General features: G+C 47.6%; 1 protein-coding gene, 1 long non-coding RNA gene and 1 pseudogene across 2 annotated transcripts in view; 2 read left to right on the top strand and 1 right to left on the bottom strand.

Annotated features, from left to right (window-relative positions):
• ALDH2 (aldehyde dehydrogenase 2 family member) overlaps positions 1-21,113 on the bottom strand; it is a 29,940-nt gene extending 8,827 nt beyond the window's left edge. Inside the window, exons 1-8 of the mRNA XM_012778371.3 lie at positions 20,921-21,113; positions 8,656-8,760; positions 6,629-6,769; positions 5,476-5,555; positions 3,150-3,261; positions 2,531-2,659; positions 1,993-2,106; positions 243-345 (exon numbers count right to left, since the gene is read on the bottom strand). Of these exons, the coding sequence (XP_012633825.1) occupies positions 243-345; positions 1,993-2,106; positions 2,531-2,659; positions 3,150-3,261; positions 5,476-5,555; positions 6,629-6,769; positions 8,656-8,760; positions 20,921-21,034 (898 nt within the window). The 5' untranslated portion in view covers positions 21,035-21,113. The remainder of the gene's footprint in view (positions 1-242; positions 346-1,992; positions 2,107-2,530; positions 2,660-3,149; positions 3,262-5,475; positions 5,556-6,628; positions 6,770-8,655; positions 8,761-20,920) is intronic.
• On the top strand, positions 345-7,870 carry LOC142863465 (uncharacterized). Its single transcript, XR_012914245.1, has 2 exons — positions 345-1,467; positions 5,421-7,870. It is a non-coding gene; the product is annotated as an uncharacterized LOC142863465 (long non-coding RNA).
• A 4,579-nt stretch (positions 21,114-25,692) lies between the features above and the next one.
• Positions 25,693-26,814, top strand: LOC105878687 (bax inhibitor 1 pseudogene; annotated as a pseudogene).
• Positions 26,815-27,925: the final 1,111 nt, after the last annotated feature.

Genomic DNA, 27,925 nt, shown 5'->3' with positions numbered 1-27,925 from the left:
AGACCAGGACAAAGGACCTGATGGCAGCAGGGTGGTCTAGTCAGAAGGCAGGGGCGCAGCACAGCTGGATGCAGGCTGGACCCAAGGGAGCCCCAAGGGAGAAGCTGGGGGACAGGCCAAGGCCAGACTGTGCTGGAGTCTGGCCATCCCCTGAGGCTGGCTCGATGCCCAGCAGAAACCGATGCCACTGGGTGCCAAGGACGGCAGGAGCGAGCGGGACTGCCCCCCAGCCCAGCACTTACTGTCGGCATCGGACATGATGATGTTGGGGCTCTTGCCCCCCAGCTCCAGGGTCACTCTCTTGAGGTTGCTGCTCCCTGCAGCAACCTGGATTAGGCGGCCGATCTACGGGGAACAGAAACTGAGACCAGCTTTCAGCGAGACAGAGCCAAACACTCTATATAGACCCAGAGCAGAGCACCCCTCAACTTGGGCAAGTACCCAATTACAGGAGACCTGGGGAGTCCACCAAATCTAGCCATTCAAAGAGCTGCCCTATCCCTTGAGCTTTTGGAATGACAATGACCACAGCAATACAAAGAGAGTCATCGTCGTGTGGCTTCTGCACACTAAGCACTGCCTATGTGCCAGGCACTGTGCTAAAGGCTTTGTGTTAAATTTGAACCTCCTAATGACCTGGGAAGCAGAGGTGACTCTTCTCCTTGATTTACAAATGTGGGAGCTGAGGCCCAGAGTGGTCAAGTCACTTGCCCAAAGTCACACAGCTGGTAACCGTGCGATCAGAATCCATACTTGGACAGCTGATTCCAGCACCAGTTCAGACCTGCTACCCTGCCTTCTCCTCACGATGTCCGGACAGTCGTCCCTGAGCACAGCAGGCTCCGTGCAGCGTGGCAGGGCGCTTCTCACTGTCTCACTCTGGGCTTCCCACAGCCCGGCACAGAGCCTCCCTGTGCTTATCTGCTGAACGAACATGCGTATCCCCACCAGGAAAGCACCCCCTCTGTGAGATTCTCATCATCGCCTCTCAGCATCAAGTTAGGCGGTGACTAAGCACAGAACCTGACATTATCCTGGCCACCGCTCTGCCCTCCCCAGCGCCACCATCACTACGTGCAGACTGAACGTCTGAAGGTATCTTTATGGCAGGTGGAACTGTCTGAAGCTCATACTCATTACACTATTGGGCACTCCTCAGAAGTGACGCAGTGACACCTTCCAAGATTTCGAGGAGAGGAAAAAGTTTATGTCTTTAAAAGGAATTCTGTCCCTGTTTTCAAGGAGAGTATGTTTAAGGAATCATATCTTAATTTGTTTTTGTCTCCCACTGTCTGGCAGAGAGCAGCGTAACAACAGCCCTCATCCAGCCACTCACTGAGCGCTTCGCAAGTTTTATCTCACCTTCTCGCCAATCCTGCAAGATGGGTACAGTTGCTATCCCCATTTCACAGATGGGGAAATGGAGGCTTCAGGAGGCTGCGTGACTTGCCTGAAGTTGCACTGCTGGTGAGCGATGCTCAGTTCATTTGATTCCAAAGCCCATTATCTTCCCATCTGCCCTGTCCATAGTGTCCCTACCACACAGCTATTGCCACCCTCACAGAGCCTCAAAGACATCCAGTCAATCAACCCATGTCACAACGGCAAGGCCAGGATGTGAACTCATGTCTTTCTGAAGCACACAGTCTTTAAACACAATGGCAGTGCCGTCAAGGAGCCTAGCACGGTGCTTTGACATGGGGCAGCGGTCGGCTCTGGGCTTTTGTCTAACCAGTCCAGCTTCCTGGTTCCACATGGGATGCCAGGTCCTCCCCTCAGCAGCAAGAGTGGCAACCAGACCTCAAAGGGCCCGAGCCGGCCCCATCCCTCCTGGGACCTCCAGGGCCCACAGCAGAGCTAATTCAGAGGCACGTCCTCAGAGCAGGGACCCTCCACGCCACACCCAGGACTCTCTTGAATGTATCATCCTTTGAGGACAGTGGGAGCTTGAGCCAAGCACACCGAAAGCTTGAGGTCCTAGGGACGCCTTACCTCGGTGGAACCTGTGAATGCCACTTTGTCCACATCCTCGTGGGAGGCGATGGCAGCCCCAGCAGTGGGGCCAAATCCAGGAACAATGTTGACCACGCCAGGTGGAAAGCCAGCCTGTGAGCAAACAGCCAGGGAACACTGAAATCACCCTCGTGTTCCAAGGGCCTGAACAGGGGAACAGACCCCTTCCCAGAGAGGCTAAGACAGTGTGCCGAGGACATGCGTGAGCAGAAGCCGGTTTTATGGGGTACCACACGGGAATTCTCGACGAACGGACAAGGAGCCTGTTTCCTGGGGTTCCTGTGGCTTGCCCCTCCGCCACGGCTTTCCCTTCGAACGACGGCTTTCACTCTTCACAGGGGATCTTGCAATGAAGCCCAGTGTAGAAAACAGGCGAGGGGAGCCACCTTGGTTCATGTATGGTGACGTGGGACTCTACCAACACCCCTGTGTGGGGCCTCTGAGGTCCCTCCTCAGAACCCCTTTAGAGTACCCAAACAAGGGCGTTTAGAGGTCAGGGCTGGAACAAGCCACATACCTCCTTGATCAAGTTGGCCACATAAAGGGCGGTGAGGGGCGTCTGCTCGGCTACCTTCATCACAACCACGTTTCCAGTCGCCAAGGCTGGGCCCAGTTTCCATGCTTGCATCAGGAGCGGAAAGTTCCACTGCAATAACAGCCAGCCCTGAGATCCAAGCCTTCCCTCAGAGAGCTACATACACCGGGTAGCAGAAAGTGCCAGAGAGCAGAAGCAGCAGCCAGTTCTCTGAACCACGTGCATCCCCCACAACTTGATTGTAGGTTTAATACGGATGGACAAGGCAGGTGGTGGGTGATGATGACAGTGACTCATGTTTATTACTGCTTTTCTGTACAAGACACCGTGCTAAGCCCTAATCATTACGTCCCTAAGACAGGTACTATGTTCATTTCCACTCTTCATATGGGGAAACTGAGGCTTAGGAGGATAAGGGACTTGCCCAAGGTCACAGAGTTCGCAAGTGGCAAGGCTCAGATAAGAACCCAAGCTGGCGTCAGAGCCCATCTTCCAACCACTACATGGGCCACCCCTGAACCTCCACCTTTGCAAGGAGCCTGGGCAAGACTGCTGAATCTCACGGCCCTCCCAGAGAAGCTCCAGAGAGGGCAGCACTCACTGGAATGATCTGCCCGCACACCCCCACAGGTTCATGGCGAGTATAACTGAAGAAGTCACCATCAATGGGAATGGTTTTCCCATGGTACTTATCCGCCCAGCCGGCATAATACCTTTAAAAAAGAGAGAGAGCAAAGTTAAGCTTTAATCAGTGATTGTCAGGGACCCCTGCAAATCCTGGCAGAAAGAGAAAACTCAGATCGGTCCAAGTGGGTCTTTCTGATAACTCCCTTTGCTTTTGGCTTATTCTGAGAAAGACTTAAATGACTGCTAAGGTCACAATTATCCACTTTAGGTAGCTAACACCTCTAGGCCTCAGAATCACATAGGGTGCTTGTTAAAACACCACCAAATTCCAGGGGTCCATTTCCAACCTACTCAATCCAGCTCTCTGGGGCTGATGCCCAGAAATAAGTATTTTTTTTTCTTTATACATAGAGTCTTGCTCTGTCACCCAGGCTGGAGTGTGGTAGCCCAATCATAGCTCACTGTAACCTCTAAGTCCTGGGCTAAAGGGATCCTCCTGCCTTCATCTCCCACATAGCTGGGACTCAGACAGGCACCACCACACCCAGATAATTTTTTTTAAGAGTTGGGGTCTTGCTATGTTGCCCAGGCTCATCTCAAACTCCTGGCCTCAAGTGATCCTCCCACCTCAGCCTCCCAAAGTGCTGGGAGGTGTGAGCCATTGGGCCTGGCCCATGAATCAATATTTTTAATAAACATCTAGATTTATTAAAATGGGACTGTTATAGCAGCCCAGCACCACACACAAGCATCTGAGCACCATGGATCAAATCTGGTGGGGAAGTGTAGCTCCGTCTGACAGTTGGCACCTCCTGTATGCAGGGCCCTGTCCCAAGCCTGGATAATTCCAGACAAACAGAAACCACCCACTGGGCCCCACCCCTTGTGAAGCTCATTATCTAGACACACAGGGACACAATGACAGAAAAGCACAGCAAACCAGAGCTGGGGGAGAAAACCAGCTGTGCATTTATTGTATTAACAGTAACATGTTCAGGAAAGCAGGAAAAATGAAAGATAAGAGAACAATGAAGTGTGTGGGTAAAAGAAGATTTCTAAAATGAGTGGTGTCTGGCAAGGTTAGCCTGGGATCAAGGTGACGTGGGTTTGCGACCCTGGAGAGAAGGTAGCCAGGAAATTGCCAATCTATGCAAGTCCGGACATTGCTGCTTCCTTCCCCTCACATCTATATAAACACGGTCTACATCACATATGTCTTGCATGCCTCAGAACAGTTATTTTATCAGCACAAAGATATAATTGCTAAAAACTCAGGAAGGCTTTGCCCAAGATTCACCAGGCTGTTCTCTTTAGGGCATCCGTGTTGAGCGGGTTTCTTGGTCTCTGTACTACTGACATTTGGGGCTGGAAAATTTTTCATTGTGGGGGCTATTCTGTGTGCTATAGGATGTGTAGCAGAATCCTGGGCCTCCACCCACTAGATGCCAGTAGCACCCCTTTCCTGCAGTCAAGACTACCAGAACTGGCTGGGTGTGGTGGCTCATGCCTATAATCCTAGCACTCTGGGAGGCCGAAGTGGGAAGATCGTTTAAGGTCAGGAGTTGAAACCAGCCTGAGCAAGAGCGAGACCCCATCTCTATTATAAATAGAAATAAATTAATTGGCCAACTAAAAAAATATGTATATTAAAAAAAAATTAGCCGGGCATGGTGGTGCACACCTATAGTCCCAGCTACTTGGGAGGCTGAGGCAGAAGGATCGCTTGAGCCCAGGAGTTTGAGGTTCCTGTGAGCTAGGCTGACGCCACGGCACTCTAGCCCTGGCAACAGGGTGAGACTCTGTCTCAAAAAAAAAAAAAAAAAGGACTATAGCAGACATAAGCAAAACAGAACAGAAAAACAACAGAGAGAATCAACAAAATCCAAAGTTTGGATCTTTGACAAACCTTTAGCCAGACTAAGAAACAGAGAAGACTCAACCAAAAGCAGAAATGAAAATGGAGACATTACTACAGACCTTACAGAGATCAAAAGAATTATAAGAGAATATTGAAAACATTATAAACTGTATACCCACAAATTAGATAACCAAGATAAAACAGACAAGTTCCAAGTAACACATAAATTACCAAAAGTGACTTAAGAAGAAAGAAAAAATGTTTATGACTAAGTCACGTTTTGATATTGAGGGATTTTCCCACGAGATGGAGTGTAAATGGAGTAAGGCTTCTCCAACTCCTGTGATCCTCTTACATTTCTGTAATTCAATTTCTACCTTCCAACAGCATTCCCTCCCCTTTGGCACTGCTGGACCAAAGAACAGGAAACTTGAACCAGTACCGGAGACATTTGAGAACCATGTCCAAGTCGACCAGGTAGGAGATAACATAAGGCTTGCCGTTGTCCAGGGTCTCCAGGGCCTGAGAAGAGAACAAGATCAGCAGAGACATGTTGGTACGGGAATGAGACAGAGTGAACAGGCTGACAAATAACACTGAGGGGACTGACAAGGGCTGGTGGAAGCCAAGGGTGAGAGTCCCCTTTGTGCCACTGAACGTCGCAGGCATTTCTGGGCTATTGCCCTGGCATCTACAAAGGCAGGGAGGAAGAGGAAGGGAGGCAGGAGGCACCAACTTCTCACTCAGTCCTTTCACAAACACATTCTTTTAGCTTCTGCTCCCTGCCAGATCCAGGTGCTGGGAATACAGAGCCCAGAGCTTACAGAGCAAAGAGACCATGAATGATGACACAAGTCATCAATCACACATGTAAAGAGCACAAGCTCAAAAAGAGAAGGCCAGACTGCCCAGCCCCGTCTAGAAACACCAACCAGAGATGAGCCCTTTAGGCTGAAGCCTGGAGGACACGTATGAGGCACCGAGGCAAAGGGGATGGCACAAACGGCAACAGTGCGAAGAGCACCCAGGCAGAGGGAGCAGCAGGTGCAGAGGGAAGGCTGGTGAGGAGCTGGGTCGGGTGTGACCCCACAGTCCAGCATGACCCAGGTGATGGAGCCACACTAGGCAGGGTCTTGTAGACCACGCTGAGGACTTTAACCTAAATATACAGAATGCCAGGCAAGGCTTAAGAGTGGAGTGCCATGGTATAATTTGCCTTTTGGAAGGTTCACTCTGACTGCTATGTGCGTGACAGATTGCGGAGGGGAAAGCATTGCCTCATGCAGCCAGGGAGAAGGCCCACCATGGAGGGGCTCAGGGAGAGGTGTCCGTCCCTGGGGTCTCTCTCCTGGGAGGGCCTCCCCAGCAGAGCTCTTCTCCCTCGCCCCAGATGCCACCTTTCTTAGCCAAACCCATGCATCAGAGGAGATGCTGAGAGGCCCCTCTGGTTGGTGCAGGGCATACCCCAAAGGTGTCCATTCCTATGCCATTCTGAATAGTCACCTGTCAGCAATGTGGCCCAGGATGTGTTCACAGGATACTACAAGCCCACTGACCACGTGGGACTGGAGGGAGAAAGAGGGCTGAGGACTCACCGCCAGGTAGGTTCGGTCTCGCTCGATCAGATCGGCCAGGCGGTTCAGCAGCCGGCCCCTGGAGGACGCGTCCATGCGGCGCCAGGGTGAGCCCAGCTGGAAGGCAGCCCGGGCAGCCTTCACTGCCCTGTCCACATCTTCCTAGAAAACACCCAAAGAGGCAGCTCAGGCCTTCTCAGCAATAACCACCTCGGAATACCTCACTCTTCACTGTGAAACATATCCAGAGGGCCGCTAGCATCCAGCTGCGCAGGAAATCTGCCCCCAAACAATCCTCCTAGCCCCGTAGGCAGGGCTCCACCTGCCAAACTGCAGATTTCAGCGACAGGGCTGAATAACACAACCTTTCCTCTCCAGAAGCTGGGGTGGGAACAAGAATCCTGACAGGTTCTAAGAGTTTTGGAGGGAAGGGCACCCAGGGGTTAGTACCTAAAAAATATTTAGAATTTGACTCCTAAGGAAGGCCAGCAAAAATGAACTTTCTGGCCGGGCGCTGTGGCTCACGCCTGTAATCCTAGCTCTTGGGAGGCCGAGGCGGGCGGATTGCTCAAGGTCAGGAGTTCAAAACCAGCCTGAGCAAGAGCGAGACCCCGTCTCTACTACAAATAGAAAGAAATTAATTGGCCAACTGATATATATATAAAAAATTAGCCCGGCATGGTGGCGCATGCCTGTAGTCCCAGCTACCCAGGAGGCTGAGGCAGAAGGATCACTCGAGCCCAGGAGTTTGAGGTTGCTGTGAGCTAGGCTGACGCCATGGCACTCACTCTAGCCTGGGCAACAAAGCGAGACTCTGTCTCAAAAAAAATGAACTTTCTAAGATGACTAGCATTCTCCAACAAATGCAGGTTTCACCAGCACCCCAATTACTGGGGAAGCAGTAATCAACACACCCAGCATTTTCTATATCAAGAGATGTGAATCAGGAGGCAGGGAACAGGGTTTTCATTCACATTAAACACATTTACCATAGGCTACCTTCTGAACCAACAAATATTCATATTTGCTTTGGGCAAAGGAGGCAAGGCCTAACATATAAATGCAAAAGACTATCTAAAGCAGAGGGCAGGGCCGGGCATGGTGGCTCACGCCTGTAATCCTAGCACTCTGGGAGGCTGAGGCAGGTGGATTGCTCGAGGTCAGGAGTTCGAAACCAGCCTGAGCAAGAGCCCGTCTCTACTACAGAGCCTGAGCAAGACCCCGTCTCTATTATAAATAGAAAGAAATTAATTGGCCAACTAATATATATAGAAAAAATTAGCTGGGCATGGTGGCGCATGCCTGTAGTTCCCACTACTCAGGAGGCTGAGGCAGTAGGATTGCTTGAGCCCAGGAGTTGGAGGTTGCTGTGAGCTAGGCTGACGCCATGGCACTCACTCTAGCCTGGGCAACAAAGCGAGACTCTGTCTCAAAAAATAAATAAATAAATAAAGCAGAGGGCAGGAAGCATTCTTGAATTATTTTTCATGTTTTTCCTATTAAAAAATATATTTTTACTAAGAGTCTAATTTTAAACTTTTAACATATTAACATATTACTTTTTTTTAATTCCTACCAGTATATGTAATTCAAACCAACACCAGAGCTAGATCTCCGGAGACCCAAATTCTACCCAATAAGATTTCCACCTAGCTGTGCATCTCCCTTCTCTGACCTTTAACTTTCAGGTCTGGAAAGGAGATGTTTCCCAAATTCACTTCCAAGTTGACAATTCCACACTATATGAATTATCAACCCTCTGCTGATTCACTTACTCAAAATTTTTTGTTTTTGTTTTGGGACAAGGGTCTCACTATGTAGCCAGGCTAGTCTCAAACTCCTAGGCTCAAGTGATCCTCCTGCCTCAACCTCCCAAGCAGCTGGGACTACAGGTGTGAGCCGCCACATCCAGCTTATTTACCAAAATTTTTGTTGTTATATCTTAGTTGTGAAAGTAATACATGCAACCTGGTAAAGTTTCAACCATACAAAAAATAGAAAGTAAAAACAAACCCATCCCTGCCCTAAGGTAAATCATCAGTTCTCACCTTGTCCCCTTCAGCTACCTGACAGATGACCTCTCCAGTGGCCGGATTGACCGTGGGGAATGTTTTCTTGCTGACAGCATCATGCCATTCGTTGTTTATGAAGATCTGCAATGAGAAGGAAAGAAGTTCTCAGAACCCACTCCCAACCTAATACTGACCACCAATTTTTATTATTAAAAAAAAAAAATCAGAACAAATAGGAATTAGCATCAGAGCAGTGTGGCCAAGGGATGAAAAGCACCATCCTTGCAGACAATCTATGCTGGAATTCCCAAACTCCGCCAAGTGACCTTAGGTAAGTCATTTGACCTTTCAGTACCTTAGTTTCTTTGAAAAGTGAAGAGAATGTTTCTACCTATTCTAGTTATCTACCATGGTATAACAAATGACTCCAAAACTCAGTGCTTAAAATGATTTATAATCTCTCACAGTTATGTCCCCTAATTGGGTTCAGCTGGGCAGGGCTTGCTTGTGTGGCCACAATTCTGAGGCAGCCAGGGCCAGACTCGTCTGAACTCAGTGGGGCTGGATGTGCAAGATGGTGTCTTCACTCTCTAGTCTGGCACCACATGACTGCTTGGGCTTCCTGACTGCATGGCCAACTCAGGTTAGTCTGACTTCTCACAGGCTTCCCCAGAGAAAGTGTTCCAAAAGACCCAGGTGGAAGATGAAAGGCTTCCTAAGACCTAGCTTCAGAAGTCACATGGCCTCATTTCTGCCACCAAATTCTGTTGGTCAAAGTGAGTGACAGGCCTAGTCCAGATTCCCAGGTAGAAGAGAGAGCCTCCCTCTCCACCCGGGAATAGTAACAAAGAATTTGCAGTCACCTTTATTCTGCTACACTACTGTACAAGGCTGTCCCAAGAAATGAATTAGATTATTTTTTCATCCACTCAGCAAATGTTTAGTGAATACCTGAGATGGGTCAGGTGTGCTCAAGGGCTGAGGACATAGTGGAAACAAAAACCACCAAGCCCCTGCTCTCAGAGTGCTGTCTTTTCTGGTGGGCACAGAAAACAAAAAAGCAATCAAATATACAAGACAACCTCGGATTGTAATGTTAAATGCAAAGGAGGAAAACAGGACCCAGAGAAAGTGACTAAGGGGTTGGGTCAGGTTAGGACCTTCCTGAGGAGCAGACCTTTGACTTGAGTCGGGAATGAAGAAATGAGCCTCCCACAATAAGGAAGGGAAGGAAGAGCAGCAGGAGGGAATGCAAAGGTTCTGGGACGTGAATACGTCTGGGTGGTTGAGGAAAAACAATGGCGGCCAGAGTTACTGGTGAACCAAGAAGGGACAGATGGGGTCAAGGAGGAGGGCAGTCCGTGAAGCCCTCAGGTCAGCATCTGGCTCCTCATTCTCCCAATTAAGACCAGGCCACCACTGTCGTTGCTGTGGTACTGACAAAGACCAAGCCAAGTCTGGGGAAAGATCTCATTCCTCAAGAGGCCAATGTCAGGGAGGTGGAAGCCTCTTTATTAGCTCAGAGAAGAGTCTTTACCAAAGCTTCTTAATAAAGTACCAAAGTTTGCCCTCTGCTCCCGGGAACCACGCAATGGTCTCAGAGGAGTACAGAGAAGAGACCACTCAGCAAGGTATTCTCTTAGGCTTGGGAAGCTTGTCTCTTGGTGGCTAAGGGGGTCCACAGTCACTTCACCAGCACCAGGGCAAAGGCCGCAGTGAGGTGAAGGGAAGGACGTTTGGCTCTCTGCCTGCCTTCCTCAAGGGGTCTTTGCCCCTGCATCCCATCATCCCCTGGAACCTCGGGGAGTCATCTGTAGTCACTCCAGGCCAGAGTCTAGGACCATGAACAGTAAGACCAAGCCACCAAGTGAAGCGTGAAGCCTGGCTCATACCAGGCCCCAGGAAGGCGTACCAGGCTCAGCAGTCAAGAGCAGAGGTTCAGACAAGAATCTGAATGAATCCAGGTTCTTTGGCTCCTAGTTTTGTTTTTTTGTGTTTGTTTTTATTTTGAGACAGGGTCTCACTCTGTCACCCCAGCTAGAGTGCAGTGGCATCATCATAGCTCACTGCAACCTCAAACTCCTGAGCTCGAGTGATCTTCCTGCCTCAGCCTCCTGAGTAGGTAGGATTATCGGCACATACCCACACCCGGCTAATTTTTTTCTGTTTTTAGAAGAGATGGGGTCTTGCTCTTGCTCAAGCTGGTCTCAAACTCCTGAGCTCAAGGGATCCTCCCACCTTGGCCTCCGAGAGTGCTAGGATTACAGGCATGAGCCACCACACCTGGCCGCTCCTAGTTTTGACACACAATGCAAGGCATTCACTTCTCTGGGTCTTTGTTTCCTCATCTGTAGAATGGGAATCACAGTAGTACCACCTTCATAAAGTGGTGTGTAAGGCTTCAAAGTGTCTGTGCTGAACCTAGCACAGAGTAAGTGCCCAATGCCGGGACGATGGTGGGGCGGTAACCAAGTGGGTAGGTAAGGAGCCAGGTGGGAGCCAGCCAGGGTAAGGGCCTAGGAGGGGCCAGGTTCCCAGGCTGAACTTTGTTCTGCCCTATGGTGGAATCTGCAGCTGTGCACGTGATAAATAAAGCTGGAATCATGATAAAAGGCTCTTGGCTTTGGCAGAACGTGGGTAAACATTAACCAGATATTTGGAAACATGTTTGTGTGGTATCATATTAGTCTATTGATCATTCGTTTTCTAGGCAAATAACATTTTTGTTTCTTCCCACTGGAGGAGGGCTGGGTTGTTTCCAGGGGTGGAGGTTGGCGGGGGGTGCGGTGGCGTGAGCATGGCAAAATAGTCAGGCAGACCTTGCACCAAAGTTCAAGTTTGACTCTGTCATGCCTAGGCAGAGGGCCCTGGGCACATGTGCTCCCCTTTGAGAAGCGGCCTCCTCCTCCTCCTCCTGGTAAATGTGAATGAGAGGGAAGCTCCCAGGGCCACCAGGAGATCAAAGCCTACACCCTGTCAGGTGTGCATGGCCCTCACCTGCACCCCTGTGGGCATCCCTCCCCTCCTCCCCCTGCTGGCTTACTTGAGAGTGAGCAAGAGTGCAGAGGAATGCTAGGCTGGAGGAGGCAGGGTGGGTTTGGTTGGTCTCATATGGCTCCCCAAGGAGAACATCCACTCAGCCACCTGCGCATCACAGAAACAGCTAGCACAACTAGATACTCATTATGGGCAGCCCCTGTACCAGTTAATGACCCTGGACTGTTCCCATTTAAACCTCATAGCAAACCTAGAAGGTGAACTTCATCCTCTGCACTTCACAGGGAGGATGCTGGGCACCCCAGAGATCAAGCCACTTGTTCAAGGTCACAGATCAGTGAGTGCAGAGCCAGGATTGGAACCCAGGTCTTGGGGACTCCTGGGCCTGTGCTCTTGGCCCACTTCTTACAACTCCAGCCTCTCATCATCGCCCAAGCCTGCCTTCAAGGAGGTCAGAACTCTTATTCCTGAATCTCCATCTTTATGGTTTACTTACTGCACCCACCATTAAGGTTGATTTCACATTTTTATTCTGGATGTTGTAAAAGACACCAACCTCGAAGCCAGACAGATGTGGGCTTGAATCCTGACTCTACCTCTCACAGACTGTGACTCTGGGCAAATCCTGTCCCTTTCTGGATTCTTCACTGAATACCTCTGAGGGCTGATGTACAGCTCCTCAGCTAGGACCCCGCCCACAGTAGGTGACAGCGATGTTGCTCTAGATCCTACAGCTCTCCAGGTCTGTACACCTCTTCCCTGCACGGCAGCATACTGATTTGTGCTCAAAGTTTAACTTTATTTTGCAAAGATCGGGGAGTGTGACTGAGAGAAGTGGGCTAATCTGGCTAACCCCACCACCCCACCCCTTCCTCCCTGGGCAGGGCACCAGTCATTCCTCTGATTTAGATCATGTTTGCTTCTAAAGCCCTGACCGTTCTCAGTCACTCTTCACTGTTAAATCAGGCCAGATTTTCAACAATCTATTCCCCCTTCTCAACTGATAAGATAAGCCTGAGTTTGCCTAGCAGGGCCCTGGAAACTTCCTCTGGTCTAGATTTCCCATTTCTCTTCTCTTAGAGCCAGACTCAGTGGTCTCCCCTCCCCAACAGGAGAGGCCAGGGCAGGAACTATTCCCACGCTGAGCCTCTGCCAAAACTCTGCCTTAAGTGAGCAGAGTTTCACAGCAACTTCTCTTGAATCAACACAGGGCAGACGCCAGGCCAAATGCTTTATAACCTCCTGGTGTGAAACCCAAAGCTTGACTTGCATAACATGCTTATTTGCATCATGCTTGGGCTTGGGGGGGTGGGGAGCTCACACTTCCTCTTTATAGTTTCTACAAGTAGAAAGATATCAGGAGTTGCCACTTTGAAACTGGACTGTTGGCAAAACGCACAAAGCTTTTCCATGAAAATACTCTAATTTCTACACATTTTAATACATCTCACTTCGTTTTGTAAAAGTTGGATTCATTCATTCACGCATTCAGTAAGCTTTAACTGCTAGCCAGCACCATGCCCGGCACCAAATCAAACAGCTGAGTCATGGCACCTTGGAGCAGAGATCCAAGTCAGTAACTAGGGGTCAGATGACGCCATTAAGGGGGTACTTGCAGGGCAACAGCAAGGACAAGCTCGGGGCAGGAGGAGCTGAAAGGACCCACGTGGCTGCAGAGAGCGGGTGAAGGGAGAGCAGGGGCCTCTCCAGTCCATCTCCTGTGTGCTGGGAACTGCACTCGGCCCCAGGAAACAGGGGAGAGCAGGACAGACACAGCAGTGCCGCTCTGAGAGGGGATAACAGACTTTCCATTTCCCAGCTTGCTCTTCTCAGCAACAGTTTATCTTGGACATTATTCCGCAGGCAGATCTGCCTCATTATTTTAAGCAACATGCCATTCCTCAATGTGGACAGACTACAGTTTATTTAACCATTTCCTACAAATGCACTTTTAGGACAAATAATGGCTATTCCAGCAACACTGCTGCAGCAAATATGTGTTTCCCAGGCTGGCCTTGTACTCCTGGCTCAAGCAGTCCTCCCACTTCAACTCCTCCTGAGTAGCAGCAAACATCATTTTACATGCATTTTTGCAAACCTAGGGCAGATGACTGTGTAAAAATGAGAATTGCTAAGTTAAACCCAGGCTTGCTGGAGACATCCTGGCACCAGACCCTAGCCCTCCCCTCCTCCACGCCCAGGACCTTTGGCTCTGCATTCTTGGACTTTCACCACTTCCAAGTCAGGAGGGTTGATTCTACTGCAGACTGTCGGCCAGGCAGGCACAGCTTCGATTCGGCAGCAACCTCTACCTTGCCGTGATTGCCTTCCCCTGGCCAATTTCACCACCCCATGTGTCCCCATGTTCCCACTCACATAAACTCCCAAATACTTTGCAGTTAGGCCCTGTTGAGTAGAAATATTGGGCTGCCATTACAACCCTTTCCTCAGGCCTGGAGCACAAAATTGTAAACACAGTTTCATAAATGGCAACCATTCGTACATTCAATAAATATTTACTGTGCTGAACAGCAATCCTATGCCAAGCCCAGTGCTAGGTGCCAGGAACACAAATGGGAACAATACAAACATGGCTCCTCCTTTCTGATTTCAAAATCTTACTCAATTTTCCCTTAAATATTTACATCCTTGTCTGCCCGACAGAGTCTGGTCAATGAGGCAGCACAGTCTGTGCCTAAGGGCTCGAGTGGCAGAGGTAGGCAGAGCTGAGTTTGAAGCATGGTATCCAACTTCTAACTTAATGTGGACTTGACCTCCCTGAGCCTCAGTTTCCTCACCTGAAATATGAGACAAGAACAAGACCTGGCTTACAGAGTAGCTGCTAGGATGAAAGGTGAAAACATAGGTAAAAGTCCTCAGTACAGGCCGGGCGCGGTGGCTCACACCTGTAATCCTAGCACTCTGGGAGGCTGAGGCGCACAGATTACTCAAGGTCAGGAGTTTGAAACCAGCCTGAGCAACAGCGAGACCCCCGTCTCTACTATAAATAGAAAGAAATTAATTGGCCAACTAAACTATATATACAAAAAATTAGCCGGGTAGGGTGGTGCATGCCTATAGTCCCAGCTACTCGGGAGGCTGAGGCAGGAGGATCGCTTGAGCCCAGGAGTTTGAGGTTGCTGTGAGCTAGGCTGATGCCATGGCACTCACTCTAGCCTGGGCAACAAAGTGAGACCCTGTCTCAAAAAAAAAAAAAAAAAAAAAGTCCTCAGTACAGGGCCTAATAGAGGATAAGTAATCAATAATCATGACTATTGGATCAAAGAATACATACAACACACACATTCCAAACTCAACTTGACCTCAGTACCACAGCACTATTATAGCCCACTCACCTATAACTCAGACTCTGCCCCACAGCTCCTGTGTGGGCAAGAGGTATTGAACGCAATATATGTTGTCTGATTTTTTTAAAAAAATTGTTATTAGAAGCAAAAGTAACTAAGGTGGGGCCCAGTGAGAATCTGGGTTGCACAAATCTTTCTACAAAGGCTCTTAAAAATCCTCCTAAACAGGCAGGGCGAGGTGGCTCTCACCTGTAATCCTAGCACTCTGGGAGGCCGAGGAGAGAGAATCACTTGAGGTCAGGAGTTTAAGACTGGCCAGGCGCGGTGGCTCTGCCTGTAATCCTAGCACTCTGGGAGGCCGAGGAGGGCAGGTTGCTCGAGGTCAGGAGTTTGAAACCAGCCTGAGCAAGAGCTAGACCCCGTTTCTACTATAAATAGAAAGAAATTAATTGGCCAACTAATATACATAGAAAAAATTAGCTGGGCATGGTGGCACATGCCTGTAGTCCCATCTACTTGGGAGCCTGAGGCAGGAGGATCGTTTGAGCCCAGGAGTTTGAGGTTGCTGTGAGCTAGGCTGATGCCATGGCACTCACTCTAGCCTGAGCAACAAAGTGAGACTCTGTCTCAAAAAAAAAAAAAAGGAAGGCCGGGCGCTGTGGCTCACGCCTGTAATCCTAGCTCTTGGGAGGCCGAGGCGGGCGGATTGCTCAAGGTCAGGAGTTCAAAACCAGCCTGAGCAAGAGCGAGACCCCCGTCTCTACTATAAACAGAAAGAAATTAATTGGCCAACTGATATATATATATAAAAAAATTAGCCGGGCATAGTGGCACATGCCTGTAGTCCCAGCTACTCGGGAGGCTGAGGCAGAAGGATCACTCGAGCCCAGGAGTTTGAGGTTGCTGTGAGCTAGGCTGACGCCATGGCACTCACTCTAGCCTGGACAACAAAGTAAGACTCTGTCTCAAAAAAAAAAAAAAAAAAAAAAAAAGGAGTTCAAGACCATCATGGCTTATCTTCTGATGCTGGGAAAATTAAAAAAAAAAAAAAAGTTCACAACCAGCCTGAGTCAGAGCAAGACTCGTCTCTACTAAAATTAGAAAAAATTAGCCAGGTGTGGTGGTGCACACCTATAGTACAAGCTACTTGGGAGGCTGAGGCAGGAGGATCGCTGGAGCCCATGAGTTGGAGGCTGCAGTGAGCTATGATCCTTGCCACTGCACTCTGGCCTGGGAGACAGAGTGAGACAGAGTGAGACCCTGTGTCTAAAAAAAGAAAAAAAAATTGCTCACAGGGTTTAAAGAAAGAAAACATTTCAATAAAGTCAGAGTCCCCATTCATCAATACCCACAAGCACTGTTCCCTATCCTGCCCTGCACACTCAGGCAGTTGCCACCCTCACACCAAGTAGTATTTTCCCTCCAGTACTTATACATTTTATATGGAGATATGTCTATTTACATTCAGTATAAAGTTTGGTGCCAGACATGGTGGCACACCTGCAGTCCCAATTACTCAGGAGGCTGATGTGGGAGGATCACTTGAGCACAGGAGTTCTGAGTTGTAATGCCAATCAGGTGTCCGCACTAAGTTTGGCATCAATATGTTAGGGAGTGGGGGACCACCTGGGAATGGGGCACCACCAGGTTGCCTGAGGAGGGGTGAACTGGCCCAGGTTGGAGACGGAGCAGGTCAAAATTCCTGTGCTGATCAGTAGTGGGATCTCGCCTGTGAATAGCCACTGCACTTCAGCCTGGGCAACATAGCGAGACCCTGTCTCAAAAAATAAATAAATAAAGTTTGGTTAGTGCAGTTTTAGTTGGCTTCATAGTGTTCAGACTGCTGGACATTTTTCCCCATGAAACGATGTTCTTGAGCTATATTATTAGTCCTACAGATCCAGCTAATTCTTTGTTGCATGCATAGAGCTATTCCTTCCTATCATTGTAATGCAGGTTGGTTATCTATTTCCTGAGAGCCCAGCCTGGCTTATTTCCTAAATTTTTGCTGGTATAAACTATTACATGTTGAAATGAATATGTGTATAACACCTGCCTGTGTGTACTTACAAGTGAGTTTCTACCTTGGACACTTCTATGATGCTTGACTTTTTGTACTGAGGATGTATTACTCTTGTCATCAGAAAATTCAATATAGGGAGACCCTTTCTTCATTGCCTGTTTGGCAGTTCTCTCTTTCGTTTCTGAGTGCTGTGGTCAAGAGACTAAGAATAAAGATACAGGTTTAATTCACCCCAAACTCTCATTCAACTTTACCACAACCTAATTCACTCTTTCAGGAAACAAACTATAAATATAACAGCACCCACATCAAATGCAGTTTTAACACCATTATCCTATAAACTCTAAACATCTCATTTAAGGCTGCAATGAATATAGAGGTGCCCGTGGTCCTCACAGCAACCCTGTGATGTAGATGGGATTTTACCCCATTTTACAGATGAGGCAGCTGAGGCAGAGTCCACCCCTACACACACTTCTCCTCTTCCCTGATTCACTTTTCTCCATAGCACTAATCACCTTGTGCCATACTATGCATGTCACTTATTTACCTTTCTCCACTTCTAGGGTGCAGTGGGGATTCTGGTCTGTTTTGCTCATTGGCACTGGGAATGAACAGGGGATGTTTGTTGAGTTAATGAACCCTCCCAAGGTCTCATTAACTACTGAGTGGCACACACTCTGAAATGGTGTCACATAATATTCTCTTCTTCTTTATTATTGACAAATATAAGTTGGTGATGTTGAAGATGAAATTATTAGCCACACCCCAGCCAGAGGGATTACTTTGCTGAAACTGTAAGTCCCTTGGGTTTTCCTTTGAGTTGTCTTTCCTGATCTTAATTACTCTCCAAGTCACAGAGGAAAAAAAGAATGAAAATTGAAAATCAGTTTCATTGACACAGGTGTGTCCCTGAAACTTGCCAAGGACGAGAAATGTCGCTCTTCAAGAAGCTTGACCAGGCCGGGCGCAGTGGCTCACACCTGTAATCCTAGCTCTCTGGGAGGCCAAGGAGGGTGGATTGTTTGAGCTCAGGAGTTCAAGACCAGTCTGAGCAAGAGCGAGACCCCGTCTCTACTAAAAATAATAATAATAAAAAAAAAGTTAGGCCGGGCGCTGTGGCTCACGCCTGTAATCCTAGCTCTTGGGAGGCCGAGGCGGGCGGATTGCTCAAGGTCAGGAGTTCAAAACCAGCCTGAGCAAGAGCGAGACCCCGTCTCTACTATAAATAGAAAGAAATTAATTGGCCAACTGATATATATATAAAAAATTAGCCGGGCATGGTGGCGCATGCCTGTAGTCCCAGCTACCCGGGAGGCTGAGGCAGAAGGATCACTCGAGCCCAGGAGTTTGAGGTTGCTGTGAGCTAGGCTGACGCCACGGCACTCACTCTAGTCTGGGCAACAAAGCGAGACTCTGTCTCAGAAAAAAAAAAAAAAAAAAAGTTAATTGGCCAACTGAAAATGGAAAAAAAAAAAAAAAAAGAAATTAAAAAAAAAAAGAAGCTTGACCAGCATTGGCTCCCCCTATGGGTCCCTGCTGGAGGAAGAAGTCATCCCAGAATCTTTCTAAGACAACCAAGTTTACCTACCCTGTGGTCCCACCCAAGACAAGTAGAAGCAAGAGGACACCCAGAAGGTGGGCCAAGCCACTCCACAAAACCTCTTTTGGGTTGAGAAATCTGAGAAAATGTCTGGCTCCCCACCCCCTACCCCCATCTAGGTGAGACTGACCACTTGAAAAGCAACTTCCTCCCAGGGATCCACAACCCTCCAAATGCTCCTGTAGAAGCAACTTCAAAGCCAACCTAGTAGCTCCTTTTTGAGAAATTGACTCCAGTTCACTGGACTTCAAGGAACCAATAAGCTCCCAGGGAGTTGTCCAAGTATATGATCTAGTTTGTACCCCCAGAGCCCGTGGTAAGAGGCCTTGGCGCTCCTGCCGGTAGAGTCTGCAACAAGGCAACACTGGAAACAGCCCAGGGAGCTTTATGAGGGCCCAGTTCCAGCGTGGTGCTGCCACAGAGTGGAATGCTTTGCAGTCCTTGGAAAGAATTAAAGAAGAATGTACCCAGAGTGATCATCCAGACACCTCATTCAACGAGAGAAAGCTTCAGAATAAAAGTGGTAGCATCTCATTTATGTAAAAAAAAAAAAATCCTCCTGTGCTCTCACACTCTAATAAGTGCAAACAAAGTGTCTGCAAGATTACACTCCCACCTGTTAAGACTGCTCTTGGAGGGACCCCAGTGGGGTCTTCAGAGTTTGATGTCAGTACTTTGCATGTTTATACCGTGAGCATGTGTTACTACTTTTAAGATCTCAATCTGATAAAGAAAAGCAGCTGCAGGAAGAATTCACTCTGCCCCTCCAGCCTACACCCCCAGAATAAATCTGGAGAACAAGATGTGTTATCCACCAGGCCTGGGTGCACACTTGGACCCAGATACCTCATCTCCATGTGAGCACAAAGGAAAGATCTTAATCAGATCCTGTGGCCTCTCCCTTGGGGACATTTCTGCTAGATCTTTTTGATGTTCAGTCTCCCAAGCATGAACTCCTGGGTTAAACAGCCTACCAAAGGAGAAATAGCTGCTGCATTTTTGGTTTGTGTTACACAAAGGGCATTTTAATTTATCTTTCTTTATCCTCTTGAAAATTACCTTTGTAACGTTCCTTAAAATCACACAGATGTGCCTTTACCCGTTACCTGCGTGCAAATCTGCAGCAACACTCAGGGCCAGAGAAGCAGGTGTACTGTTGAAAGCAGCGAGCTAGGAGGCGGCTCCTAAGCATCCTGAATCCGCTGTAACCACAGAGCATCGGTGGGCCCTTTATTCCCCCCAAAGTTGAAGCATACCATGGAATGTTCTAGTTATGGGCTTACTCTTGGGAGTTTAGACATGAACCCTAACTTTGCCACTGACTTTAGTCTTTGGGAAGGTCACTAAACCTCTTTCATCTGTAAAATGGAGATAATACAGTCCTTACCTCAGGAGGCTGTTGTTAAGGATTAAACAATGAAACAGGTAGATGCTTAGACCACTGCCAAGCGCAAAGGCTGTGCACAGAGGAAAGAAGCTGTTATTAACTATTAAGTGTCTGATTGGCAAGGGCCTGCGCTAGCTAGACACATGACCTCCGACCTCCCCTTCCCATTTGTACAGAAGAAAAAAGCTCAGAGAATGGCAGCGAATTGCACTTGTTGCACAAACAAAACGAACTCTTTCATAACCAATTCCCCTTTCTGTGAATGCCAGCACTTTACCAAACTCAAAGAGCAAAAAATGTATTCCAAAGTTTTGATTGAGCAAGAAAGTGGCCACGGGAATGGATTTTATTCTGGAAAGCTCCTTCCTGGTTTGGTGAAAGAGAGCCAGCTTCGGAAGCGGGAACCATTTGGGACCCACGCCCTGGAGGCCAAGCTCCTCGGCCCCTTTCCGGTTCCCAGCCGAGGAAGCAGCCTTGGCCTCTGCCTTAGTGAACTGGTGCCTCTCGGCTGGAAATTACCTCTCCTTTCCTGCTTTTTCCTTTTGAACTCCTTGGCCGAGGGCATGAGTCGGGGGAAAGAGATGACCAAGGAAAACACGAAAGTTCCTGCAGAGAGACTTAGACGGACACGTCTCCGGGTGGGTGATGGTGGAGACCCTGCGCAGACCCGGAGGCGACCAAGAGGCCGGGAAGGCAAGGACCGCTGGGGGAGGACGCAGCCCGGGTTGTCGGCGCTGGAAAACCCAGCGAGGCTGGACTAAGACGAATGAGAGTCACAGGGGGATAAGGGACAGGGGCTGTCAGAGGCGGCGAAGGGGCCAAAATGCCCGCGGGACGGGAAAGGGAAGGTGTGCGTAAAGACCAACCGCAGCAAACCTCTCGAGGCCCAAGTGGGTAAACTGAGGCCGACAGCGGCGCGGGGCCTGCGGAGTCTCGGGCCAGAGAACAAAGCGCGGGCCGGGGCGGCAGGGAGGGGGTCTCACCTTGTTGTAGAAGATCTCGGGCTGCTGGTTGGGGGCCGGCACGGCCTGGGTGGCGGCGGCCGACAGAAGGCGGCGGCCCAGGCGGGGCCCGAGGGTGGCTGCGGCGCGTAGCATGCTGCGGCAAGGCGGGCGGCGCAGACCCGAGTGCGGGGGGACGTGTGTGCGGCCGGGCTGGGGCTCGGGCGCCGCGGTCCCTCCCCGCCCCCCACCTCTCACCTCCCGCGGCCGCCAATGGGCAGGCGGGGCGGGGCGCGGGCCGTCCCACCGCCTGCCGTCCCCGGGCTGGGCGCGCAGCCCGCCAGTGGTGGGTGGGGGAGAGGGCCGGAGCCCCTCCACGGGCCGTCACCGGGCCTGGGAAGGACCCCGGGAGTCAGCTCGCATCCAGGGTGGGGAACGCGGGGCCGCGTGGGGCCTTCAGGATCCTTGAGCGCAGCCTTTTGACTGAATTCAAATTTTACAGAACAAATCCTTTTATTTTTATTTATACATTTTTGTTCGTCTTTTATATTTTTATTTTATTTTTTAAATTAACGTATTTAAAATACCAAAGAATAAAATAAGTTTCGAAATAATCCTCCCAAATTGACCGGCACAATTAGAACATTAGTAAGCCATAAGGGCTAACTGAAGGCTGCTATGCTTCATGATTTAGTTCTAACTTCCCCAACCCCCTGGTGCCACTACCTCATGAGCTGGTTGTCCAGAGTTTATGGGGGTCCAGAAAGCCAGTCCCTTACCAGCTTTTGACAATGGTGCACTGTGTTTCTGTTTGAAGTGGAATTTGTGAATAGTTGCACAGCTCAATAGTATTTCTTAATTCTGTCAGCCCATCATGTCAAAGAAGACCAAGAGAACACTATAGGAAGAAAGCAGATGTTTTAATGAGTATTAGAAATTGTAATATTCTCTTGTTTCTGCTAAAGATAATGTGATTTGCTTGCTTTGTGATACTGCAATATCAACATTAAAGAACTTTAATGCTCATCAGCATTATAACACTCATAAGGACCACAAATATTGAAATTAGAGTGGGAGGCATGAAAAGGTTGTATTGCAGAAATTAAAAGATGAAAAGCAAAAGCAAAGACAATTCTTTCAAACAGCAATAAGACCTGGAAATAATAACACTGAAGCAACTTATAAAGTAGTTTATATACTTGGGAAAAAAAGGAAAGCCATTCAGTGATGTAGAAATTGTGAAAGAATGTGTTATCGAAGTTGTAGAATGCTTAGACCCTGATAACATCTCAAAGTACAAACAACTGCCTCTTTCAAGGAGAACCATAACAGATTGGTAACATGAGTTAGCCTTCAATTTAGCAGAACAACCTCATGCAATACTTCAAAAGGAAAATATATATTTTTCAATGGCTTCTGATGAATCAGCTGATACTACTGACTTGGCCCAGGTTTTATACTTCATTCAGGTCATAACAGAAGATTTTCTTTGCTATAAAGAGTTACTGTCTTTGGGTACTCTTACAAACAGAACAGGGGAAATGGATATCTTCAACAATTTTCAAAATAAATGTCATGAAGTTGGATTGAATTTGGTAAACTTAGTGAGTGTATGTACAGACAGTCCATGACAGGAAAACATGAAGGCTTTATTGCACAGATTTTTAAAAAACCATTAACAGATCCAGATGCTCTCGTCTTATCATTGTATCTTGCATGAGCAAAATCTCTTTGCTAAAGCTACAATTTTAAGTGACACTTTGCAACAAGTTATAAGTATTGTTAACTGTATTGCAAATGCAACACAGCCTCATCAGTTTTGTAACATGCTAAACCGAGTTCAGTGTGGTTTGTAGTGTTATTCTAAAGTGTGTTGGCTATCACAGGGATGGGTGTTAGCCAAAATTTTATCTCTGCAAGAACAGATAGTTTAGTTTCATGAAGGACAGAATTAGCAATTTGAATTATTGAAAGAAGCTTTCTATAGGCATGCAGCACATCTGTGTGATATCATGTCAAATCGAAACAACTTGAATATTTCTTTGCAAGGTAAAATTAAGTCTATATATGATATGTGGCAAAAACATCCAAGAATTTCTAAAAAAGCTATCTTTTTTAAAAACACTTCTTCAAAAAGAAATTTCATATCTCCAAATAAGATCACAAATAAAAAAGAAGTAAAAAAAATAAAAAGAAAAGAAAACAAAGAAAGAAATTTCAGATGAACATTTTCACCAGGTAGCAAAAGTCATTGATGAGCAAGATGACGTACTGGAATCATTTGAAGAATACAAAGCTGTTTAGATCTTTTTTTTTTTTTTTTTTTTTTGAGACAGAGTCTCGCTTTGTTGTTCAGGCTAGAGTGAGTGCCGTGGCGTCAGCCTAGCTCACAACAACCTCAAACTCCTGGGCTCAAGCGATCCTGCTGCCTCAGCCTCCCGAGTAGCTGGGACTACAGGCATGCGCCACCATGCCCGGCTAATTTATGTATATTTGTGTGTGTGTGTGTGTGTGTGTGTGTATATGTTAGTTGGCCAATTAATTTCTTTCTATTTTTTATAGTAGAGACGGTGTCTCGCTCAGGCTGGTTTTGAACTCCTGACCTTGAGCAATCCGCCCGCCTTGGCCTCCCAGTGTTTAGATCTATTAATTGGAGAAGACAATGAAAGTTTCACTGACTTTGAGAATCACATCACACTCAAATTAGCATTTCAGCCTCACATAGTTGATATAACCAAGCCACCTAAAGAACTATTGATGGAATTGATTGAGCTCTCAGTAGATGACATTTTAAAGTCATTGTTTGGGCTGGGCAAGGTGGTTCATGCCTATAATCCTAGCACTCTGGGAGGCCGAAGCAGGTGGATTGCTCGAGGTCAGGAGTTCGAAACCAGCCTGAGCAAGAGCGAGACCCCATCTCTACTATAAATAGAAATAAATTAATTGGCCAACTAATATATATATAGAAAAAATTAGCCAGGCATGGTGGCACATGCCTGTAGTCCCAGCCACTTGGGAGGCTGAGGCAATAGGATTGCTTGAGCCCAGGAGTTTGAGGTTGCTGTGAGCTAGGCTGATGCCATGACACTCACTCTAGCCTGGGCAACAAAAGCAAGACTCTGTCTCAAAAAATAAAAAAATAAAAAACAATAAAAAAAATAAAGTCATTGTTTGATGCTAAGAAACAGCCAATTGAAATATGGAAAAATGCAGTAGTATGCCCACACCTTCAGCAACATGCCCAAAAAATGCTTTCTTGCTTTTCAACCACTTATTGCTGTGAATCTACATTGTTCTCCTACCTAACCCAAATCAAGACGCCCTTAAGGTCACAAATGACTAATACTCATCTAGAGGATCAACTGAAACTGCAGACCTCTATGCTGCAACCAAATATTCAAATGCTTTCCAAGAAAAAGCAGACACAACCATGTTATTAAAAGGTTAGTTAACTTTAAAATTAACAAATAATGTTCATTTTTGAAATTATTAAGCACATGGTAGGTTTTTACAAAATAATGTACATTTTTAAGTATATCTAATTGAAGTTTCTTGAATGTGGCCTTATTTGATAACGTTAAATTAATGTGTCCTTCCAACATGAAAAGGATTCCCACCCCTGCTCTAGGCGGAGAGACCTGCCATAACCCCAAACGTGAGGTCATCTCAGAGAGTGATAAGGCCATGAAGGAGGTGAACGGGGTGAAGAGAGGGATGGAGCTAGTCTTGTAAAGGTCTCAGAAAGAGCATCCCAGGGGGAGGGGACAGCAAGTGCAAAGGCTGGGAGATGGGACCACCCTGGCTCATGCTAGAGAAATGGAAAGAATGGAGTCCCGTGAATCAGTGGGTGGCAATGGGAGGTGAGGGGACAGGTGGGCAGGTAGGGTTTTCAGTGGAGTTCCGTTTGCTTGACTTGCTTCTTTTTTTTTTTTTTTTTTTTTTTTTTTTTGAGACAGGGTCTCACTTTGTTGCCCTGGCTAGAGTGAGTGCCGTGGCGTCAGCCTAGCTCACAGCAACCTCAAACTCCTGGGCTCAAGCGATCCTCCTGCCTCAGCCTCCCAAGTAGCTGGGACTACAGGCATGCACCACCATGCCCGGATAATTTTTTGTATATATATTTTTAGTTGGTCAATTAATTTCTTTCTATTTTTAGTAGAGACGGGGTCTCGCTCAGGCTGGTTTCGAACTCCTGACCTCGAGCAATCCGCCCACCTCAGCCTCCCAGAGTGTTAGAATTACAGGCGTGAGCCACCACGCCCGGCCTTGACTTGCTTCTTCTTCTTTTTTTTTTTTTTGTGGACGAGGTTCTGGGGTCCCAAGAGGGGGGCCCCCAGAAGTCACCCTTGACTTGCTTCTTAAACTCATCTCAGAATGACAATGGATTATTGGAGAGCAGGAGTGGAAGTGAGGATTTTGCAAAGTCATTTATTCCAGGGACATCCTGAACTGGGCACTAAGGATGCAGGAAAGAATGAGAGGGCACTGGGTGGGAAGGGGGTGGATACTCAGTTAAATGTGTGGATTTTGACCAGATAAATGTCAGCAGAAGCCAGAAGAGCTGAGCTGTGCCTGGGGAAGTATGCTTTTACAGCCGAGAAGTGGAAGAAAGGGGCATATCTAGGCAACAAGTGTCCAAGGAGCTGTTTGTGACTGGAGCCCCTGAAGCCAAAGTTGGCCAAGGCCCAGTTAAGAAATGCAGGCAAAGGCTGGGTGCGGTGGCTCACACCTGTAATCCTACCACTCTGGGAGGCCAGGGCGGGTGGATTGCTCAAGGTCAGGAGTTCGAAACCAGCCTGAGCAAAAGCGAGACCCCCATCTCTACTAAAAATAGAAACAAATTAATCGGCCAACTAAAAATATATAGAAAAAAGAGAGCCTGGAGTGGACCCTGGGAAAGCCATAGTATATCTGGTGTTAGAAGAGCTTGTAGTCTCCAGAGAGGTCGACCAAGAAGAGGGGAGGCTTTGTCACACAGACTCCGGAGCCATGAACATATTTGATCGGAAGATCAACTTTGATGTACTCTTAAAATTTTCCCATATAACCCCCTCCACACAGCAGCACCTGAAGAAAGTCTATGCGAGTTTTGCCCTATGTATGTTTGTGGCGGCCTCGGGAGCCTATGTCCATGTGTTCACTCATTTCATTCAGGCTGGCCTGCTCTCTGCCTTGGGCTCCTTGGGGTTGATGGTTTGGCTGATGGCAACACCTCACAGCCATGAAACTGAGCAGAAAGACTAGGACTTCTTGCTGGATTTGCTGTCCTTACAGGAGTTGGCCTGGGCCCTGCCCTGGAGCTGTGCATTGCCATCGACCCCAGCACCCTTCCTACTGCCTTCATGGGCACGGCGATGATCTTCACCTGCTTCGCCCTGAGTGCACTCTAGGCCAGGCGCCATGGCCACCTCTTTCTGGGAGGTATCTTGATGTCAGCCATGCGCCTAACGCTCTTGTCTTCCCTGGGAAACCTTTTCTTTGGATCCATTTGGCTTTTCCAGGCAAACCTGTATGTGGGGCTGGTGATCATGTGTGGCTTTGTCCTTTTTGATACTCAATTCATTATTGAAAAGGCTGAAAATGGAGATAAGGATTATTTCTGGCACTGCATTGATCTCTTCTTAGATTTTGTTACTCTCTTCAGAAAACTCATGATGATCCTGGCTATGAACAAGAAGGATAAGAAATGAAATGACCACCCAGCCTTTCCCAGTTGACTTCCTCTCCTTCTACCCCTCATTTCTTCTTTGCACACATTACAGGTGGCATGTTCTGTGATAATGAAAAGCATCAGAAAATAAAAAAGAAAAAAATTAACCAGGCATGGTGCCACATGCCTGTAGTCCCAGCTACTCGGGAGGCTGAGGCAGGAGGATTGCTTGAGCCCAGGAGTTTGAGGTTGCTGTGAGCTAGGCTGACACCACAGCACTCACTCTAACCCGGGCAACACAGTGAGACTCTGTCTGAAAAAAAAAAAAAAAAAAAAAACCCAGGCAAAAGCGTTAATCCAAAGACCAAAAGAGATCAACAACATATGAGGTTGGGTTCTTTTATGTTTTGTTTTGTTTTGTTTGAGGCAGAGTCACTCTGTTGCCTGGGATAGAGTGCAGTGACATCATCTAGCCCACAGCAACCTCCAACTCCTGGGCTCAATGGATCCTCTTGCTTCAGCCTCCTGAGTAGCTCAGACTACAGGCAGTACCACCACACTTGGCTAATTTTTTCTATTTTTATTAGAGACAGGGTCTCACTTTTGCTCAGGCTGGTCTCAGACTCCTGAGCTCAAGCTTTCCTCCCACCTTGGCCTCCCAGGATTACAGGCGTGACCCACCACGACCAGCCAGCATATGAGTTTTGTCTGGTTTTGTGTTGAAGAGCTAGTATGGTATCAAAAGGATATTGTAACAGTGCTTCTGCAAGAGTTATGCTCCAAAATTCCAGTGACTAAACACAATAAAGTCCCTGCTCACATTGTTTCTCACAAGCAGGGACTCCTGGAATTCTCCTCCAGAAGGGAACTTCCGGGAACAAGAGAAAAATATGTCTGGAGAGAGCTGCAGAGAGAATCTGAAAAGGGAGGCTTCCTCCCTTTTCAAATGCAGCCACTCAGTCCCCACTTCCCCATCCCAAAGGCACCTTGCCATTTTCACTTAATAATGTGTGTGGGAGATCATTTTGTCACAGCACACAGGGAAAGTGTCCCCATTCTCTTTACCAGCTTCATGGTATACCGTTGGATACATGAACCATTTTTATTTTATGAACTTCCTGTGGATGGATATTAGGATGTTCCCAATCTTTGCCATTACAAACAATGCTGCAAGATAGATCCTTGACTTGAGAAATGAATAGAAATGGAACCACTAGGTCAAAGCATATTTACAATTTAAATATAGATATTGCTATATTGCCCTCCAAAGTTTGATTCATTTACACTCCACTCTCTGTTATATCTGAGTTTCCTTACACCCTCACCAATAGAATTTTTTTTAGCTTTGCTGATCTGATAAGTGAAAACTACCAGGTTAATTTGCATTTTTCTTTTTAAGA

This window comes from Microcebus murinus, chromosome 22 (genome assembly GCF_040939455.1).
Source record: "Microcebus murinus isolate Inina chromosome 22, M.murinus_Inina_mat1.0, whole genome shotgun sequence".
Lineage (NCBI taxonomy): Eukaryota > Metazoa > Chordata > Mammalia > Primates > Cheirogaleidae > Microcebus > Microcebus murinus.
The sequence above is the reverse complement of the archived record's forward strand: the minus strand, read 5'-3'. Positions and strand labels throughout refer to the sequence as shown.